Raw genomic sequence first — 21318 nt, 5'->3', positions numbered from 1 at the left:
CCAAGCCTACTTGATGGTAAATACATCGCGCTCAACGCTGCCCCTAGTGGCGGGTTTTGAAGGCATCTCTCAATGTCCTTAGGACATGGATGGACGTCTAATTTCGAAGTCAATCTTAAGCAACCGTGCTGCTACACCCTCTATTCCTCTCAACATCCCTCCACCCCAAGGCACAGAACACAGAACACAGAACACATTTTAATGTTGTTGTCATGTTGTGTTGATACCATGCTGTTTTGTCATGTTTTGCTGTTATGTTGTTGTCTTAGGTCTCTCTTTATGTAGTGTTGTGTCTCTCTTGTTGTGATGTGTGTTTTGTTCTATATTTATATTGTATTTATTTATTTATTTTAATCCCAGGCCACCGTCCCCGCAGGAGGCCTTTTGCCTTTTGGTAGGCCGTCATTGTAAATAATAATACGTTTTTAACTGACTTGCCTAGTTAAATGAAGGTTAAATAAAAAATTATAAATAAAACACAGACCAGAGAAACACTATCCCTCAAACCTCTACTCACCATCTCTCTCCACCCCGCCCCAACACTCTCCATTCCTCTCTGAGCATCCCTCCACTCCCACACCTCAGAGCCACGTGGCCAGAGAGAGACATCACTTGTGTACATAAGAACATTCCGCTTAGCGTAAACTACTATCCGGTCTCTCAACTCCCCCATGCATGCCCAAGTTAGGACCGAGTTTAGTGAGTTGTCATCTCTGTCTTCTCTCCACACGGAGGGATCAGTGAGTGAAGGTAAACAGTACAGTGAACTCCACAGCTCCTCACCACTCTGGAGTTTTAGGCACAGTAATGGACATGAATTCTAAGTGGGTTCTAATGTAGCCTGTGAATGTGTTTCAATATCCATACCAGCATACCACTTAAAAGGCATGTCCATTACATTACTTATAAAATATAAGTAAAAAATATTTTTACAGGTCTCAGAGGGACTAGATGGGAGAGCTGTGTTGTAGCATTCTCCCTCTCTTCACCTCTCTCCTCCTCTGTCCACCTCACTCCTCCTCTCTCCACCTCTCTCCACCTCACTCCTCCTCTCTCCACCTCTCTCCACCTCACTCCTCCTCTCTCCACCTCTCTTCACCTCTCTCCACCTCTCTTCACCTCTCTCCACCTCTCTTCACCTCTCTTCACCTCTCTCCACCTCTCTTCACCTCTCTCCACCTCTCTCCTCCTCTCTCCACCTCTCTTCACCTCTCTCCACCTCACTCCTCCTCTCTCCATCTTTCTCCTCTCTCCACCTCTCTCCATCTCTCTCCACAGCACAAAACCAACTATTTAATGCATTTATTGTCAAAACTGTTGTCAACTGTCAACTATAGTTTAAACAATAATGTACAAAACACACATGTAATATTCTTTAACGGACTTCTACATTGTATGTGATATGTGATACTGTATATTGGTTGTGTTACACCAATAATAACTGCCCCATTATTTGAACCCCTCTTGTGTTGCAGAGTGTGCCAAAGAGCTTGACATTGTCATGGTTCTTGACGGCTCCAACAGTATCTGGCCCTGGACCAGCATCATTGAATTCCTGGTCAAGTTTCTGAAGAATATCGAAATTGGAGCTAAACTGTCCCAGGTGATTTCTCCTTTCAGTACACTAGAAAACATGGGTAACACCTTAGATGAAGGTCCACTTTGTCACTGTAGAAGAACCATTTATGGTTCCAAACAGGTAGAACATTTTCATCAAAGAACCCTTTAAGAACCCAGTATCAACTACTCTGGCCCATGAATGAGAGAGGGATAGAAGGCTAGGATAGAGGAATAGAGTAAAGAATAGAGGAATAGAAGGTTGGGATTGAGGGTAGAATAGAGAATAGAGGGATAGAACGTTAGGAAATAGGATAGAATAGAGAATAGAGGAATATAAGGTTGATATAGAGAACAGAATAGAGAATAGAAGGTTGGGATAGAGGATAGAATAGAGAATAGAGGAATAGAAGGTTAGGATTGAGGATAGAATAGAGAATAGAGGGATAGAAGGTTAGGATAGAGGATAGAATAGAGAATAGAGGGATAGAAGGTTGGGATAGAGGATAGAATGGAGAAAAGAGGGATAGAAGGTTAGGATAGAGGATAGAATAGAGAATAGAGGGATAGAAGGTTAGGATAGAGGATAGAATGGAGAAAAGAGGGATAGAAGGTTGGGATAGAGGATAGAATAGAGAATAGAGGGATAGAAGGTTAGGATAGAGGATAGAGGATTAGAAGGTTAGGATAGAGGATAGAATAGAGAACAGAATAGAGAATAGAAGGTTGGGATAGAGGATAGAATAGAGAATAGAGGAATAGAAGGTTAGGATTGAGGATAGAATAGAGAATAGAGGGATAGAAGGTTAGGATAGAGGATAGAATAGAGAATAGAGGGATAGAAGGTTAGGATAGAGGATAGAATAGAGAATAGAGGGATAGACGGTTAGGATAGAGGATAGAATAGAGAATAGAGGGATAGAAGGTTAGGATAGAGGATAGAATAGAGAATAGAGGGATAGACGGTTAGGATAGAGGATAGAATAGAGAATAGAGGGATAGAATGTTAGGATAGAATGGAGAATAGAGGGATAGAAGGTTAGGATAGAGGATAGAATAGAGAAAAGAGGGATAGAAGGTTGGGATAGAGGATAGAATAGAGAATAGAGGGATAGAAGGTTAGGATAGAGGATAGAATAGAGAAAAGAGGGATAGAAGGTTGGGATAGAGGATAGAATAGAGAATAGAGGAATAGAAGGTTAGGATAGAGGATAGAATAGAGAATAGAGGGATAGACGGTTAGGATAGAGGATAGAATAGAGAATAGAGGAATAGAAGGTTAGGATAGAGGATAGAATAGAGAATAGAGGGATAGACGGTTAGGATAGAGGATAGAATAGAGAATAGAGGGATAGAAGGTTAGGATAGAGGATAGAATAGAGAATAGAGGGATAGAAGGTTAGGATAGAGGATAGAATAGAGAATAGAGGGATAGACGGTTAGGATAGAGGATAGAATAGAGAATAGAGGGATAGAATGTTAGGATAGAATGGAGAATAGAGGGATAGAAGGTTTGGATATAGGATAGAATGGAGAATAGAGGAAGGAAATAGAGAGGATATAAAGAACCACCAGCTCATTAACCTCATAAACTGGATCGTCACATTCTACTGATAAACTGGATCGTCACATTCCACTGATAAACTGGATCGTCACATTCTACTGATAAACTGGGTCGTCACATTCTACTGATAAACTGGGTCGTCACATTCTACTGATAAACTGGGTTATCACATTCTACTGATAAACTGGGTCGTCACATTCTACTGATAAACTGGGTCGTCACATTCCACTGATAAACTGGATCGTCACATTCTACTGATAAACTGGGTCATCACATTCCACTGATAAACTGGGTCGTCACATTCTACTGATAAAATGGGTCGTCACATTCTACTGATAAACTGGGTCGTCACATTCTACTGATAAACTGGGTCATCACATTCTACTGATAAACTGGGTCGTCACATTCTACTGATAAACTGGGTCGTCACATTCTACTGATAAACTGGGTCATCACATTCTACTGATAAACTGGGTCGTCACATTCTACTGATAAACTGGGTCATCACATTCTACTGATAAACTGGGTCGTCACATTCTACTGATAAACTGGGTCGTCACATTCTACTGATAAACTGGGTCGTCACATTCTACTGATAAACTGGGTCGTCACATTCTACTGATAAACTGGGTCGTCACATTCTACTGATAAACTGGGTCGTCACATTCTACTGATAAACTGGGTCGTCACATTCTACTGATAAACTGGGTCGTCACATTCTACTGATAAACTGGGTCATCACATTCTACTGATAAACTGGGTCGTCACATTCTACTGATAAACTGGGTCGTCACATTCTACTGATAAACTGGGTCGTCACATTCTACTGATAAACTGGGTCGTCACATTCTACTGATAAACTGGGTCATCACATTCTACTGATAAACTGGGTCGTCACATTCTACTGATAAACTGGGTCGTCACATTCTACTGATAAACTGGGTCGTCACATTCTACTGATAAACTGGGTCGTCACATTCCACTGATAAGCTGGGTCGTCACATTCTACTGATAAACTGGGTCGTCACATTCCACTGATAAACTGGGTCGTCACATTCTACTGATAAACTGGGTCGTCACATTCTACTGATAAACTGGGTCGTCACATTCTACTGATAAACTGGGTCGTCACATTCTACTGATAAACTGGGTCGTCACATTCTACTGATAAACTGGGTCGTCACATTCTACTGATAAACTGGATCGTCACATTCCACTGATAAACTGGGTCATCACATTCTACTGATAAACTGGGTCGTCACATTCTACTGATAAACTGGATCGTCACATTCCACTGATAAACTGGGTCGTCACATTCTACTGATAAACTGGGTCGTCACATTCTACTGATAAACTGGGTCGTCACATTCTACTGATAAACTGGATCGTCACATTCCACTGATAAACTGGGTCGTCACATTCTACTGATAAACTGGGTCATCACATTCTACTGATAAACTGGGTCGTCACATTCTACTGATAAACTGGGTCGTCACATTCTACTGATAAACTGGGTCATCACATTCTACTGATAAACTGGGTCGTCACATTCTACTGATAAACTGGGTCGTCACATTCTACTGATAAACTGGATCGTCACATTCTACTGATAAACTGGATCGTCACAGTCTAATGATAAACTGGGTCGTCACATGCCACTGATAAACTGGGTCGTCACGTTCTACTGATGCAATTCACTATCTTCTCATTATTTAACAGCGTAGTATGTCACCGTCTTGCTTTTGAGTTCTATGATTATTGTGATCATCTATTCATTGTTCATTAGTCTCACAATAACCACTGTTAAATCATCATCCATACTGTTATTAGTTTAATGTCCAAGGGCATTATGTAGAGATTCCTCTTCAGAATACCCCGGACCCTGGAGAGGAGCTGGTTCACAGTGGTTTAGTTTAATGGTGAAATAACCATTTTCCTCTGTGCGGCGCTGGAAAATATTGTCCTATGAAGTTCTCCCTTTGTAGATCACATATTCCATAGCCGGATAAGTATCCTCCCTGCTTTATAAAGAGAATGACATCACATTAGAATCACCAGACCAAACCACAAATACTCCCAAACCAGACTGTCTCGGAGCATTGAAGTGTGTCACATGAAGGGACAGTTAGAAAAGAGGGAATTGGAGAGAGTGAGATGTGGGTAAAGGAGGTTGAAGGGAAGAGAGTGAGTAAGATGAGATGAGTATTTGAGTGAGTGTCCGTCTGTCTGAATATAAGATTTCTGTTCCAGGTGGGCATTGTGTCGTATGGAGAGGAAGTCACTCACAATGTCAACCTCAGCCAGTTTGATACCACTCAATCCCTCCTGGCCAAAGTGGAGAAACTTCCCCAGCAAACAGGTTTCAAGACTATGACCGCCCTGGGAATTGACACTGCAAGGTACAGTACAACAGTAAACCAGGGTTGTCTGGTCCAGTTTAGTCCTGCTCAATTTACTTCAATTCCACTTAATTGAATTGAGTTCAGTTGAGTTGAATGTTCCAATCAGTTAATTAAGCATGTCTATTTCTTGTACTGTGTGTGAAGTGAGTGAAAATGAATGAAGTATTTTCAAGGTGTTGCTCTCTCTTAATGTCTCGAATTAATGGGTGTTTGCGTCATAGATATACAATTAAATAAAATATTGTAATGCCTAATGGTTTGTGTGTCCTGAACGCGGAAACACACTTTTTCCTTTGTTGTACTAGATCTGATGTAAAATGCTATTTTTCACATCTCATGTCACTACTTATGCCATGACCTTTGACATTTGACCTCTGATCGACCCTGTTGTCCCTTCAGGAAAGAGGCCTTCACTGTGGAGCGAGGGGCGCGGCCGGGGGTCAAGAAGGTCATGATAATTGTGACGGACGGAGAGTCACATGACTTTTATAACCTCGACAAGGTCATCAAAGAATGTGAGGAGGACGATATCGAGAGGTTCGGTATCGCTGTGAGTATGAGGCCATCTCAAAAGTGTAAGGCCATAATACCTCAATAACCACCATACCTCATCCATCATATTCCTCACCTCAGTGAGAGCAGAGCTGTAACAGACCTTGTAGTCAGGACAAGCTCACATCCAGGTCCTTTGACATACTTCAAATAAACACACCATCATCACCTATTTTAGATGGTTCGCTAGCTTGTTGCAGGCAGGATAAGGGTTGCAAAACTTTCCCAAAATGCCCAGGTTTTCCAGAAATCCTGGAACCAGGAGACAATAAGCAGGAAGGGAATCCTCTAACTGGGAATTTTCCAGCCGCGGCAGGACCAGGGTTATGGGTTCAAGTCCTATTTCTTACATGGACCACATTCTGTACACTGAGTATACCAAACATTAGGAACACCTTCCTAATATTGAGTAGCACCCCCCTCCTTTTGCCCTCAGAACAGCCTCAGTTCATCAGGGCATGGTCTCTACACGTGTTTTCCACTGGAATACTGGCCCATGTTGACTCCAATGCTTCCCACAGTTGGGTCAAGTTGGCTGGATGTCCTTTGGGTGGTGGACCATTCTTGATACACACAGGAGACTGTTGAGCGTGAAAAACAGCAGCGTTGCAGTTCTTGACACAAACCGGTGCGACTGGCACCTTATACCCGAGTGGGCTCCCGAGTGGGCTCCCGAGTAGCGCAGCAGTCTAAGAAACTGCATCTCAGTGCTAGAGGCGTCACTACATACACCCTGGTTTGAATCCAGACTGTATCACAACCGGTCATGATTGGGAGTCCCATAGGGCGGCACACAATTGGCCCAGCGTTGTCCGGGTTTGACCGGTGTAGACCGTCATTGTAAATAAGAATTTGTTCTTATTTTAAAGGTTAAATTATCTTAAAGGTTAAATAAATAAAAAATACCATACCTCGTTTAAAGACACTTAAATATTTTATCTTGCCCATTGGCACACATACACAATCCATGTCTCAATTGTCTCAAGGCTAAGGAAATCCTTCTTTAACCTGCCTCCTTCCCTTCATCTACACTGATTGAAGTGGATTTAACAGGTGACATCAATAAGCGATCATAGCTTTCACCTGGATTCACCTGGTCAGTCTATGTCATGGAAAGAGCAGGTGTTCTTAATGTTTTGTATACTCAGTATATATTAAGTACTGTTTCTCAGACTTGATATCGTCATTTAAAATGTAGGATAAATAAATAAATGTTTAGATAAATAAAACATAAATATATGTTTTTAGGTGCTTGGTGATTACAACAGGAACAACAGAAGCATCAAGGAGGTGAAGAAATTCATTGAGGAGATCCAGTCGATCTCCAGCGATCCTGTGGGAGATCACTTCTTCAACGTGTCGGATGAGTTTGCCTTGCTGAACATCGTAGACGCCCTGGGCAGCAGGATCTTTGCCTTGGAGGGTAGGATGACTCCCTCATTAATCACGTTCTATGTTTGAACTCGGTGATAAAAATGGCTGTGTTAATTCTCACCTACTCACTATAGCACATCATCATTCAATAAGCACCATCAATACTGCTGACCCAAAAAGCCAAGGCATTTCTGGGTCAGGGCGACAGTACTTGAAGCCCAATGCTAACCTCTACACTAGATTTCCTCCTCTCTACAGGCCTAAATACTGGTGAAATTGATCAGAGAAATTGACCAGATTCATATCATCTCTACATGGTCTTTAATACCCATTGTGATAACAAGACCATGTAATAATGTAATAACCGATCAATGTGAATGTCCTTTCCACAGCAACGTCAGGTAACTACACCTCGTCTTTTGAGATGGAGATGTCCCAGGCTGGATTTAGTGCCCACACCTCTAAAGTAAGTCTGTTTCTATCTCTGCTTTCCTTTCCTCTGTCCTACTAACTAACTCATACTAACTCTAACTGTAATCCAGGATAGTTTCAGTGCCCGCACATCTTCTCTTGTTTCCACCCCTGCACTCCACTGCCCTACACTGTTAAAAGAAAAAGGGTTTTAAAATATGCAAGTCTTCTTTCCCAAAAACCAAAACACCCGGAGGCAATAGTTGCAAGAATTTATTTAAAAAATATATATTTCAAAATACTTTATTTTAATAATGTGCAGCATATTACCATGGGGATCAGTTTATAGGAGATCACATGTTTGTGAATGTGTTACTGCCCACTGATCGCCTCCAGTCAGATACAGTACAGAACGATGGTGTATGTTGTGTTATCTGTCATTCACCATCTCATCTATCCCTGTTTCACTGTGATCCAACAAATGTTCTGGAGACGTAAGGACCCTCTTTTCTCTCTCAGCCCAGAGAGACCTGTGCTGTGCTATGGGGGAAGAAAGGGAAGAACTAAAAATATATGTATTTTCTGTGAAAGGATGTCCAAACTTTGGGTGCATTCATCAGAGTGTGAGCAAACATGCTCTCCTCCAGTCCTCCTGAGTCAGCGTCGCTCTCTCTCTCTCTTTTTTTCTCCCTCCGGCTCTATCTGTCTCTCTCTCTCTCTCTCTCTCTCTCTCTCTCCCCCTCTCTTCCTTCGTCTCTGTCTCTCTCTCCCCCTCCTCCTACGTCACCTAGTATAAACACCGTCACTCCCAGCTAAAGCTGTATCAGGGCCCCTGACCTTTCCTCCCCTGCATTCTCCTCCCCTGCCCATGCCTCATATCACTTACGCAATGTTTATAGACCCAGACATACAGGGCCAGCAGCATACCACCCTGCATCCCACTGCTGGCTTTCCTCTGAAGTTAAGCAAGGTTGGTCCCTGGATGGGAGACCAGATGCTGCTGGAAGTGGTGTTGGAGGGCCAGTAGGAGGCAGTCTTTCCTCGTGTCTAAAAAAAAATCCCAGTTCCCCAGGGCAGTGATTGGGGACGGTGCCCTGTGTAGGGTGCTGTCTTTCAGATGGGATGTTAAGCGGGTGTCCTGAATCTCTGTGGTCACTAAAGATCCCATGGCACTTATGGTAAGCCCTGTGTCCAACCCCAGTCTCACTCATACTCGAAGAACATCTCCCTCTTGTGAAATACTTTACCCTGTCTTCCTGTATCTACCGCAACAGAGTCTTCTTGACACGGTGCATTGTGACTCTGGTCCCATTTAGCTCTACTCCACTGAGACTTTTCCACTTCCTGTGGGATCTCTTCATGTTTCCTGTGCTGTAGCATAGCTGTCCCATAGAGTTGGATAGAGGCCCTCAATGGCGCTGCCAATGCTGTCACAGAAGACGCCATTACAAAGACAGGAGATGAGCTGCCTAGTATCTCTATGCGCTTGTCAGTCTGTTGCCTGTCTAATAACGAGGACCACAATGGAAATAAGTTGTCTTATCTGACTTTATTGAGTTTTGTATCTGACTTTATTGTTGTACTCACGTGTGGCTACTCAGTATGTATTTTACATTTGTTAAATAATTCATTCACTAATTCTCTCTTTCGTAGGAGGGTGTGATGCTGGGTGCTGTGGGGGCGTATGAGTGGAACGGGACAGTAGTGATGCATACCGACCAGGGTACCGTGGTTCCTCTAAACGCAGACTTCCAAGACCCCCTGGATGAGAGGAAGGAGAGCCTGGCGGGGTACGTGGGTAAGTACATATCAGTACTGGCAATGGATACTGGACAGTGGTCCAATGACAACCTGTACTGGCACTGGAAACTGGACAGTGATACAATGAGAGCCTGTAATGGCACTGGAAACTGGACAGTGATCCAATGACAACCTGTACTGGCACTGGAAACTGGACAGTGGTCCAAGTCCTTAGTGCCTCCCAGCTCCTGTATAAACAGCACAGGTCCAGCACCATTACTCTGAAATAGACAGAAACATGGACTGCATCCCATATGGCATCCTGTTCCATTTATATTGCTCTACTTTTGACCAGAGTGCTATGGGCCCTGGTCAAGTGTAGTGCACTATATAGGGAAAAGGGTGGCTTTTGGGATGCTGACATGCTTATACTCTAACTGAAATAACAGACACACAGGGTTAACAGTAGCACACCTCACCCACTAGTACTTTTTGAATTGAATTGAATTTACTTTGGGTAACAAACCGATACAACAAAATGTACAATGTGGACCCAGAGGACATCAATTAAAAGTATTAATTAAAATGTTTGTTTCCAAAGTGGTCCTTGATGGTTAAAACAATAACACATATAATGATTAAAAGGCAAGACAAAATTAAAATAAATACATTAATTTATGTTGACATCCTAAAAAGTGGCACTATTCACTGCACTTCTCCCAAACCTTAAAAATCAACCATATTAATTTCACATTTCGACCTTAAAATGCAATCCATTCATTGCACATCATACCTATCATTCAAATAAATACACCTGACCAGCAGTAGGGGGCACAAGGGGCATTGGGCCACAGTGAAGACGCTGTGAGGGATTCAAGAATAATGTTATTTAATTAAAGTGTCATCGAGAACAATCTGTGTGGTTGTTCGTTTCAAACAAACTCAAACACTGGCAGAGTTACAGCAGATCATTAAAAACTCTCTTCGGTACAGTGCTCAGAGAATGAACCACACACACACAGACACTGTGACACACACAGACACTGTGACACACACAGACACTGTGACACACACACACACACACACACACACACACACACACACACACACACACACACACACACACACACACACACACACACACACACACACACACACACACACACACACACACACACACACACACACACACTCCTCTCTGTTCTTCAATGTTTTACTGCTTCCTCGAGACCTTGGGACTATAAGGTTCTAGCTGACATTATTGGCAAAAAAGTGATCTTGAGATGCTTCTTCATATCTGTGAAGTTAGATTTATTTAAAGTACATTTTAAGGTAAAATAATTTTTTACTAGAAAGTTCTGTCTGCATAAACTCATTTGAACTTGGCGCTATAAGTTTTTATCTGCAATCCAATCACAAGCCTGAACAAATACAGACGGACCAATCAGAACACGTCTTTGCCATCTCCCTGTTGTCACATCGTTGTTCAGTGATAACAGTAATTTGTCTGATGATCATAATGCATTTATTTATGTATTCGATGATGTGTTCTGACTATCGTGGTAAAATAGTGTTATTCTATCATTTCTGGATTCAAATAGCTACAGTTTTCTTGAAAACAGACATGTCTAATTCAGAAATGTCAAATAGAACCATATGGCTCAACCCAGATTGACATTTCAGAGCCATAAGGATCTATCTGCGATTACACCCCCCGAAAAAAAACGGATTTACAAATGTCTCAGGATTTTGAAACTCTGCACTTTAGGTGAGGACCTTAATGGGTTAAGAAAGAAGAATTCACTACAAAACAGTTTTGAGATCTGGTATGTGAAAACATGTATGCTCAATATCTCAGAACTATGCTTTGCGCACATAGAACCTTATAGTCCCAAGGTCACAGACTAAAGTGAACTAATGCCAGGAGGAAGACACACTAAAATAACCCACTAATAGGGACATGCTCTGTCCTTAAGCTGCGATCATAAACTGCTCTAATATGTGTGTGTGTCTGCCCTCCCTGCAGGTTATGCCGTACAGTCAGCCTCAACCCCTAATGGTGTATTATACATCACAGGAGCACCGCGGTACAACCACACAGGCAGAGTCATCGTGTACAAACTGGATGGGGAAATCATCACAGTCACACAAGTACTGAAAGGAGAGCAGGTGTGTTCAGTTGTCATTCATCAATCTTCCACCATCGTCATAATACACATCTTTACATTATGTAGGTTGCTTTGCCAAACTCATGGGTTAGGGTTAGACACCGCAGTGTGGGAAGAGACTATACATTCTGTAACCAACGCGACACAAACTGGTTGAGGACATAATTCGTATACATTAAATAGAAATGCACTGAAATACTACAATTAGGTCCCTAATTGTATTTGAAAGCATAAAATTCAGATTAGGTCCCTGATGTCAAGGCATGAGCTCATACCGTGTTTCTACTTTAGTTTGAGATTCAGTAGAGGTTAAGATTATAGTGGGCTCCTGAGTGGCGCAGTGGTCTAAGGCACTGTATCTCAGTGCAAGAGGTGTCACTATAGTCCCTGTTTAAAATCCAGGTTGTATCACATCTGGCTGTGATTTGGAGTCCCATAGAGTGGTGCACAATTGGCCCAGTGTCGTCCAGGTTTGGCCAGGGTATGCAGTCATTGTAAATAAGAATTAACTTAACTGACTTGCCTAGTTATACACTGCTCAAAAAAATAAAGGGAACACTTAAACAACACAATGTAACTCCAAGTCAATCACACTTCTGTGAAATCAAACTGTCCACTTAGGAAGCAACACTGATTGACAATAAATTTCACATGCTGTTGTGCAAATGGAATAGACAAAAGGTGGAAATTATAGGCAATTAGCAAGACACCCCCAAAAAAGGAGTGATTCTGCAGGTGGTGACCACAGACCACTTCTCAGTTCCTATGCTTCCTGGCTGATGTTTTGGTCACTTTTGAATGCTGGCGGTGCTCTCACTCTAGTGGTAGCATGAGACGGAGTCTACAACCCACACAAGTGGCTCAGGTAGTGCAGTTCATCCAGGATGGCACATCAATGCGAGCTGTGGCAAAAAGGTTTGCTGTGTCTGTCAGCGTAGTGTCCAGAGCATGGAGGCGCTACCAGGAGACAGGCCAGTACATCAGGAGACGTGGAGGAGGCCGTAGGAGGGCAACAACCCAGCAGCAGGACCGCTACCTCCGCCTTTGTGCAAGGAGGTGCACTGCCAGCGCCCTGCAAAATGACCTCTAGCAGGCCACAAATGTGCATGTGTCTGCTCAAACGGTCAGAAACAGACTCCATGAGGGTGGTATGAGGGCCCGACGTCCACAGGTGGGGGTTGTGCTTACAGCCCAACACCGTGCAGGACGTTTGGCATTTGCCAGAGAACACCAAGATTGGCAAATTCGCCACTGGCGCCCTGTGCTCTTCACAGATGAAAGCAGGTTCACACTGAGCACATGAGCACATGTGACAGACGTGACAAAGTTTGGAGACGCCGTGGAGAACGTTCTGCTGCCTGCAACATCCTCCAGCATGACCGGTTTGGCGATGGGTCAGTCATGGTGTGGGGTGGCATTTCTTTGTGGGGCCGCACAGCCCTCCATGTGCTCGCCAGAGGTAGCCTGACTGCCATTAGGTACCGAGATGAGATCCTCAGACCCCTTGTGAGACCATATGCTGACACATCCACATTTGTGGCCTGCTGGAGGTCATTTTGCAGGGCGCTGGCAGTGCACCTCCTTGCACAAAGGCGGAGGTAGCGGTCCTGCTGCTGGGTTGTTGCCCTCCTACGGCCTCCTCCACGTCTCCTGATGTACTGGCCTGTCTCCTGGTAGCGCCTCCATGCTCTGGACACTACGCTGACAGACACAGCAAACCTTTTTGCCACAGCTCGCATTGATGTGCCATCCTGGATGAACTGCACTACCTGAGCCACTTGTGTGGGTTGTAGACTCCGTCTCATGCTACCACTAGAGTGAGAGCACCGCCAGCATTCAAAAGTGACCAAAACATCAGCCAGGAAGCATAGGAACTGAGAAGTGGTCTGTGGTCACCACCTGCAGAATCACTCCTTTTTTGGGGGTGTCTTGCTAATTGCCTATAATTTCCACCTTTTGTCTATTCCATTTGCACAACAGCATGTGAAATTTATTGTCAATCAGTGTTGCTTCCTAAGTGGACAGTTTGATTTCACAGAAGTGTGATTGACTTGGAGTTACATTGTGTTGTTTAAGTGTTCCCTTTATTTTTTTGAGCAGTGTATTATAAACTGGGTTGTTCAAGCCCTGGATGCTGAGTGGCTTAAAGCTGTGGTATATGAGACAATATACCATGGCTAAGGGCTGTGTCCAGGCACTCCAGAAGAGGACTGGCCACCCCTCAGAGCCTGGTTTCTTCTTAGGTTCCGGCCTTTCTAGGGAGTTTTTCCAAGCCACCGTTCTTCTACATCTGCATTGCTTGCTGTTTGGGGTTTTAGGCTGGGTTTCTGTACAGCGCTGTATAGACATGGGCTGATGTAAAAAGGGCTTTATAAATACATTTGATTGACTCCACGTTGCACTCCACGCTGAGTATACCAAACATTAGGAACACCTTCCTAATATTGAGTTGCACCTGGTCTATGGAAAGAGCAGGTGTTCTTAATGTTTTGTACACTCAGTGTATATACCACATACCACATCCCCTCTGACATTATAGCTTAATTAAATGAAAGCATCTCACACCGCGTTTCTATTTCAGGCTGAGTGATTATAACGTAGTGTGACCTCCATCTGTCTCCTGTAGATTGTCTCCTACTTTGACCTCCATCTGTCTCCTGTAGATTGTCTCCTACTGTGACCTCCATCTGTCTCCTGTAGATTGTCTCCTACTGTGACCTCCATCTGTCTCCTGTTGATTGTCTCCTACTTTGACCTCCATCTGTCTCCTGTAGATTGTCTCCTACTTTGACCTCCATCTGTCTCCTGTAGATTGTCTCCTACTTTGATCTCCATCTGTCTCCTGTAGATTGTCTCCTACTTTGACCTCCATCTGTCTCCTGTAGATTGTCTCCTACTTTGACCTCTGTCTGTCTCCTGTTGATTGTCTCCTACTTTGACCTCTGTCTGTCTCCTGTTGATTGTCTCCTACTTTGACCTCCGTCTGTCTCCTGTTGATTGTCTCCTACTTTGACCTCTGTCTGTCTCCTGTTGATTGTCTCCTACTTTGACCTCTGTCTGTCTCCTGTTGATTGTCTCCTACTTTGACCTCTGTTTATCTCCTGTAGATTGTCTCCTACTTTGACCTCCATCTGTCTCCTGTAGATTGTCTCCTACTTTGACCTCCGTCTGTCTCCTGTTGATTGTCTCCTACTTTGACCTCTGTCTGTCTCCTGTAGATTGTCTCCTACTTTGACCTCCGTCTGTCTCCTGTTGATTGTCTCCTACTTTGACCTCCATCTGTCTCCTGTAGATTGTCTCCTACTTTGACCTCCATCTGTCTCCTGTTGATTGTCTCCTACTTTGACCTCCATCTGTCTCCTGTAGATTGTCTCCTACTTTGACCTCTGTTTATCTCCTGTAGATTGGCTCCTACTTTGGCAGCGTGCTCCAGACGGTGGATGTTGACCAGGACTCCTACACAGACATCCTGCTGGTGGGAGCTCCTATGTTCATGGGCCCAGAGAGGGAGGAACAGGGACAGGTTTACGTCTACAAACTCAATGAGGTGTGTGGTGTACTGTGTGTGTAGTTGACCTGATTCATCAATCAATCAGTCAGTCAAATGTATTTATAAAGCCCTTCCTACATCAGCTGATGTCACAAAGTGCTGTACAGAAACCCAGCCTATAACCCCAAACAGCAAGCAATGCAGGTGTAGAAGCACGGTGGCTAGGAAAAACTCCCTAGAAAGGCCAGAACCTAGGAAGAAACCTAGAGAGGAACCAGGCTATGAGGGGTGGCCAGTCCTCTTCTGGCTGTGCCGGGTGGAGATTATAACAGAACATGGCCAAGATGATCAAATGTTCATAGATGACCAGCAGGGTCAAATAATAATAATCACAGTGGTTGTCGAGGGTGCAACAGGTCAGCACCTCAGGAGTAAATGTCAGTTGGCTTTTCATAGCCGATCATTGAGAGTATCTCTACCGCTCCTGCTGTAGAGAGTTGAAAACAGCAGGTCTGGGACAGGTAGTAAATAATGTTCAAACGGTCATATAATTAATGTAACTATTTAACTTTACTACTATATTGTTGGTGCACTTTGGGGGTATGTGTGTTATCATAGAAATACAATTCAAATCAAATCAAATCAAAGTTTATTGGTCTCATACATATATGTAGCAGATGTTATTGTGGGTGTAGTGAAATGCTTCTGTTCCAAGCTCCAACAGTGCAGTATTATCTAACAATTCACAACAATACACACAAATATAAAAGTAAAAGAAGTATTAACAATTATATAAATATTAGGATGAGCAATGTTGGAGTGGCATTGAATACAGTATATACATATGAAATGAGTAAAACAGTATGTAAACATTATTAAAGTGACTAGTGTTCCATTATTAAAGTGACCAGTGATTCTATGGCTATGTATATAGGGCAGCAGCCTCTAAGGTGCAGGGTTGAGTAACCGGGTGGTAGCTGGCTAGTGATGGCTTTTTAAAAGTCTGCAGTTTCCGTACCAGGCGGGGTTACAGTCCAACAGGATGCTCTCAATTGTGCATCTGTAAAAGTTTGTGAGGGTTTTAGGGGCCAAGCTGAATTTCTTCAGCCTGCTGAATTATATATCTGTGTGTTATAGTATGAAGGGACAGAGACACAGCAGTCTAAGGATGTGCACCAAACATCTATCTGTTACTCAACAGTTCTCTATCCCCCCCTCTCTCTGTCTCTCCATCTCCCTCCCTTCCTACCTAGAAGGGCCTATTTGAGCACCAGACCACGCTGAAGCCAGACAACCAGACGTGTTGTACCTCGGCCCACTCCCACGGTTGCACCATCGTCAACACCAACGGCCCGTGTGGCGCCCGCTTCGGCACCGCCATCGCAGAGGTCAGTGACCTGGACCTGGACGGGAACCGGGACGTGGCCATTGGGGCGCCACTGGAGAACGACCACAAAGGGGCAGTCTACGTCTACCATGGAGCCAAGAAGACCATCAAGGAAAAATATGTGCAGGTAAAGAAGGACAAGACCATGTGTTCTCCGACTGTTCTACAGTAAGTTACAGTAAGATTACAATATTACAGTATTAAGAGTACACAGTAAAAGTGAGAGTCGTTAATGTTAGCCTTCTGAAAGTGTGTGTGTTGGTGTGGTTTCAGCGTATCCCAGGCCCTGGAGACGGGGTGAAGACTAAGTTCTTTGGCCAGTCGATCCACGGAGTCATGGATCTGAACGGAGACGGAATTATAGACATTACCATTGGAGGGCTGGGAGGGGCTTCTCTGTTCTGGTGAGTGTTTAGTGCCTCAGCGTTCAGTATCAAACACACGCATGCACACACACACATTCACGCACACACACACACTCCACTTGAACTATTAGTAATAGCAGTAACCTCAAATATCATCTCACGAAACTGTATTATTATAACATTATCTCATCTATCAAAGACTGTCACTTTGGTTTATACAGCTGTGTCCCTTTCTGGATTTGAACCAACAACACCTTCCTCTCCTTGTTCAAACCCCTGTTCCTCCTCTTCTCTCATGGAACCTGTCCTGTCCTCTCCTCTCTTTCTCTTCTCTTCTGGAGTTGAGCCAACATTTCATACCACAGGGACCAGGGATCCGCCCACTCAGTTTCAGCTGGAACAGGCCTAGCTGACCAAGGGCTATGTGAAAAACTCCAACTCCCAGGAAGCAAAGCTCTTAAAACATGATTTGGCAGCCCTTCCTCCTGGGCTCTTGGCCCTTTGCTTAACAGAGCATGGCTATAGAGAGAGCGGGAGTCACTCCTCTGCTTAACAGAGCATGGCTATAGAGAGAGTGGGAGTCACTCCTCTGCTTAACAGAGCATGGCTATAGAGAGAGCGGGAGTCACTCCTCTGCTTAACAGAGCATGGCTGTAGAGAGAGTGGGAGTCACTCCTCTGCTTAACAGAGCATGGCTGTAGAGAGAGCGGGAGTCACTCCTCTGCTTAACAGAGCATGGCTGTAGAGAGAGTGGGAGTCACTCCTCTGCTTAACAGAGCATGGCTATAGAGAGAGTGGGAGTCACTCCTCTGCTTAACAGAGCATGGCTGTAGAGAGAGTGGGAGTCACTCCTCTGCTTAACAGAGCATGGCTGTAGAGAGAGTGGGAGTCACTCCTCTGCTTAACAGAGCATGGCTGTAGAGAGAGTGGGAGTCACTCCTCTGCTTAACAGAGCATGGCTGTAGAGAGAGCGGGAGTCACTCCTCTGCTTAACAGAGCATGGCTGTAGAGAGAGTGGGAGTCACTCCTCTGCTTAACAGAGCATGGCTATAGAGAGAGTGGGAGTCACTCCTCTGCTTAACAGAGCATGGCTGTAGAGAGAGTGGGAGTCACTCCTCTGCTTAACAGAGCATGGCTGTAGAGAGAGTGGGAGTCACTCCTCTGCTTAACAGAGCATGGCTGTAGAGAGAGTGGGAGTCACTCCTCTGCTTAACAGAGCATGGCTATAGAGAGAGTGGGAGTCACTCCTCTGCTTAACAGAGCATGGCTGTAGAGAGAGTGGGAGTCACTCCTCTGCTTAACAGAGCATGGCTGTAGAGAGAGTGGGAGTCACTCCTCTGCTTAACAGAGCATGGCTGTAGAGAGAGCGGGAGTCACTCCTCTGCTTAACAGAGCATGGCTGTAGAGAGAGTGGGAGTCACTCCTCTGCTTAACAGAGCATGGCTGTAGAGAGAGTGGGAGTCACTCCTCTGCTTAACAGAGCATGGCTATAGAGAGAGTGGGAGTCACTCCTCTGCTTAACAGAGCATGGCTGTAGAGAGAGTGGGAGTCACTCCTCTGCTTAACAGAGCATGGCTGTAGAGAGAGTGGGAGTGACTACTCTGCTTAACAGAACGTCACTGTAGATAGTTAGAGAGTCACTCCCTAATTCCAGAGCATCCATGGCAGTGGCCCTAACAGTTTGATACTGCAGCTGGAGACAGTGCATTCGGAAAGTATTCAGACCCAATACCCTTTTCCCCATTTTGTTACGTTACAGCCTTATTCCAAAATTGATTACATAATTGTTTCCCTTCATCAATCTACACACAATACCCCATAATGGCAAAGTGAAAACATTTTTATAGAAAGTTTTGGAAAAGTATTGCATTTTTTCCCCCTTAAACCTAAGTATTCAGACCCTTTTCTATGAGACTCAAAATTGAGTTCAGGTGCATCCTGTTTCCATTGATCATCTTTCAGATGTTTCTACAACTGGATTGGAGTCCACCTGTGGTTAATTCAATTAATTGGACATGATTTGGAAAGATACACACCTGTCTATATAAGGTCGCACAGTTGACAGAGCATGTCAGAGCAAAAAGCAAGCCATGAGGTCGAAGGAATTGTCCGTAGAGCTCTGAGACAGGATTCTGTCAAGGCACAGATCTGGGGAAGGGTACCAAAAATGTATGCAGCATTGAAGGTCTCCAAGAACACAGTGGCCTCCATCATTCTTAAATGGAAAAAGTTTGGAACCACCAAAACTCATCCTAGAGCTGGCAACCCGGCCAAACTGAGCAATCAGGGGAGAAGGGTCTTGGTCAGGGAAGTGACCAAGAACCCGATGGTCAGGCTGACAGAACTGGGAGAACTGTCAGCCTGGGAGAACCTTCCAGAAGGACAACCATCTCTGCAGCATTCCACTAATCAGGCCTTCATGGTAGAGTGGCCAGATGGAAGCTACTCAGTAAAAGGCACATGACAGCCTGCTTGGAGTTTGCCTAAAGGCACCTAAAAGACTCTCAGACCATGAGAAACAAGATTCTCTGGTCTACTGAAACCAAGATTGAACTCTTTGGCCTGAATGTCAAGTGTCACGTCTGGAGGAAACCTGGCACCATCCCTACTGTGAAGCATGGTGGTGGCAGCATCATGCTGTAGGGATGTTTTTCAGCAGCAGGGACTAGGAGACTAGTCAGGTTTGAGGGAAAGATGAACAGAGCAAAGCACAGAGATTCTTGATAAAAACATCCTCCAGAGCGCTCAGGACCTTAGACTGGAGCGAAGGTTCACCTTCCAACAGGACAACGACCCTAAGCACACAGCCAAACCGATGCAGGAGTGGCTTGGGGGCAAGTCTCTGAATGGGACTGAATGGGATTGGAAATGATGTAGACAATTTCATTGATGGAAGCAACCATCTTTCTGCAATATTAAAGCTGATCCACCACAGAAAAAATAAATAATAATAATAATAAAAAGTCTCTGAATGTCCTTGAGTGGCCCAGCCACAGCCCAGACTTGAACCCTATCGAACATCTCTGGAGAGAGCTGAATATAGCTGTGCAGCGACGCTCCCCATCCAACCCGACAGAGCTTGAGAGGATCTGCAGAGAAGAATGGGTGAAACTCCCCAAATACAGGTGTGCCAAGTCATACTCAAGAAGACTCAAAGGCTGTAATCGCTGCCACAGGTGCTTTGACAAAGTACTGAGTAAAGGGTCTGAATACTTTTGTAAATGTGATATTTCAGTTTTCTGATATTTATGGGGTATTTAATCCATTTTAGAATAAGGATGTAATGTAACAAAATATGGAACAATTCAAGGGGCCTGAATACTTTCCGAATGCACTGTATAACTTGGCTATGGATCCTTTTGTAGAGACTCTCCCTCTTATCACATACTTTCCTGGAGCAATCAGGATGGAGAGCACCACAGATCTCCTCAGAGGGAGCTTCAATAGATTTATTTTTTCTTTCCCCTAATTGTCATCTGACCCTTTTTGTTGAAGATTTAAATGACCGGCGACGTGGTTTATAGAGTGCTTGCACACATCTTTACATAATAAATTAATAATGTGCTTTTCATTTGATTTTGAGGTTTACTGTATAAAGAACTATAGCTATACCGTTTTGGCTTCTCCTCTTTATATTTTTGTAGATAAAAAAATGTTTTGTTTAATTCACAGTTCATTGATTATTGTAACAGTTTCATATGCCAGTTACAAGTTTCTGAATTTCTGTTGTTTGTCATCCAGGTCGAAGGATGTTGCTGAGCTTTATGCTAACATGACCTTTGACCCAAACAAGATCAACCTACAGCAGCCCTCTGAAGACTGTGTGCTGGGTGAGAGAGCCACCGTGTGTGTGAAGACCAGGGTCTGCTTTAACTACAGTGTCAAGTCTGAGAAGGACCACACTAACTTGGGCACAGGTGAGAGTCTGATAAACACACTTCCAGTATGTTTGAATGTTTACAGTGTAAACACTTCAATTAAATGCCATGATTGTAACTGACTCTGGATAAGAGCATCTACTAAAGGAGTAAAATATCAACTGTAAACCAGACAGTCTTTTCTCCAGGATTTCTGGAAAACCTGGGAAATATAAGAAAGTTTGGTGTTTGTTGTGTTTCAGCCATTAAGTACAACCTGACTCTGGACTCTCTGAGGGCAAAGTCGAGGGCAGCGTTTGTCAACCCTGACGAGAAGAGTGAGAGGAAGGTCCAGGTCACCGCCAACATCATAGATGCTCTGTGTCTGGAGCATTCCTTTGCCATGAAGGCAAGTAAATCCTTCCTCAATCAGCCTGGTCAACATGGAGAG

At 44.1% G+C, this 21318-nt stretch overlaps 1 protein-coding gene across 3 annotated transcripts in view; it reads left to right on the top strand.

Moving 5' to 3' along the window:
- LOC120044924 (integrin alpha-1-like) overlaps positions 1-21318 on the top strand; it is an 85220-nt gene that overhangs the window by 41125 nt on the left and 22777 nt on the right. For 2 of the 3 annotated variants that reach the window (XM_038989664.1, XM_038989662.1), the window contains exons 6-17: positions 1476-1603; positions 5372-5520; positions 5923-6073; positions 7324-7498; positions 7842-7915; positions 9514-9658; positions 11627-11769; positions 15172-15315; positions 16512-16772; positions 16919-17049; positions 20752-20927; positions 21131-21276. In XM_038989664.1, coding sequence (XP_038845592.1) covers positions 1476-1603; positions 5372-5520; positions 5923-6073; positions 7324-7498; positions 7842-7915; positions 9514-9658; positions 11627-11769; positions 15172-15315; positions 16512-16772; positions 16919-17049; positions 20752-20927; positions 21131-21276 — 1823 coding nt within the window. The remainder of the gene's footprint in view (positions 1-1475; positions 1604-5371; positions 5521-5922; positions 6074-7323; positions 7499-7841; positions 7916-9513; positions 9659-11626; positions 11770-15171; positions 15316-16511; positions 16773-16918; positions 17050-20751; positions 20928-21130; positions 21277-21318) is intronic. The other variant, XM_038989663.1, reaches the window with a different exon arrangement.

Source organism: Salvelinus namaycush, chromosome 3, assembly GCF_016432855.1.
Source record: "Salvelinus namaycush isolate Seneca chromosome 3, SaNama_1.0, whole genome shotgun sequence".
Classification (NCBI taxonomy): domain Eukaryota; kingdom Metazoa; phylum Chordata; class Actinopteri; order Salmoniformes; family Salmonidae; genus Salvelinus; species Salvelinus namaycush.
The sequence above is the reverse complement of the archived record's forward strand: the minus strand, read 5'-3'. Positions and strand labels throughout refer to the sequence as shown.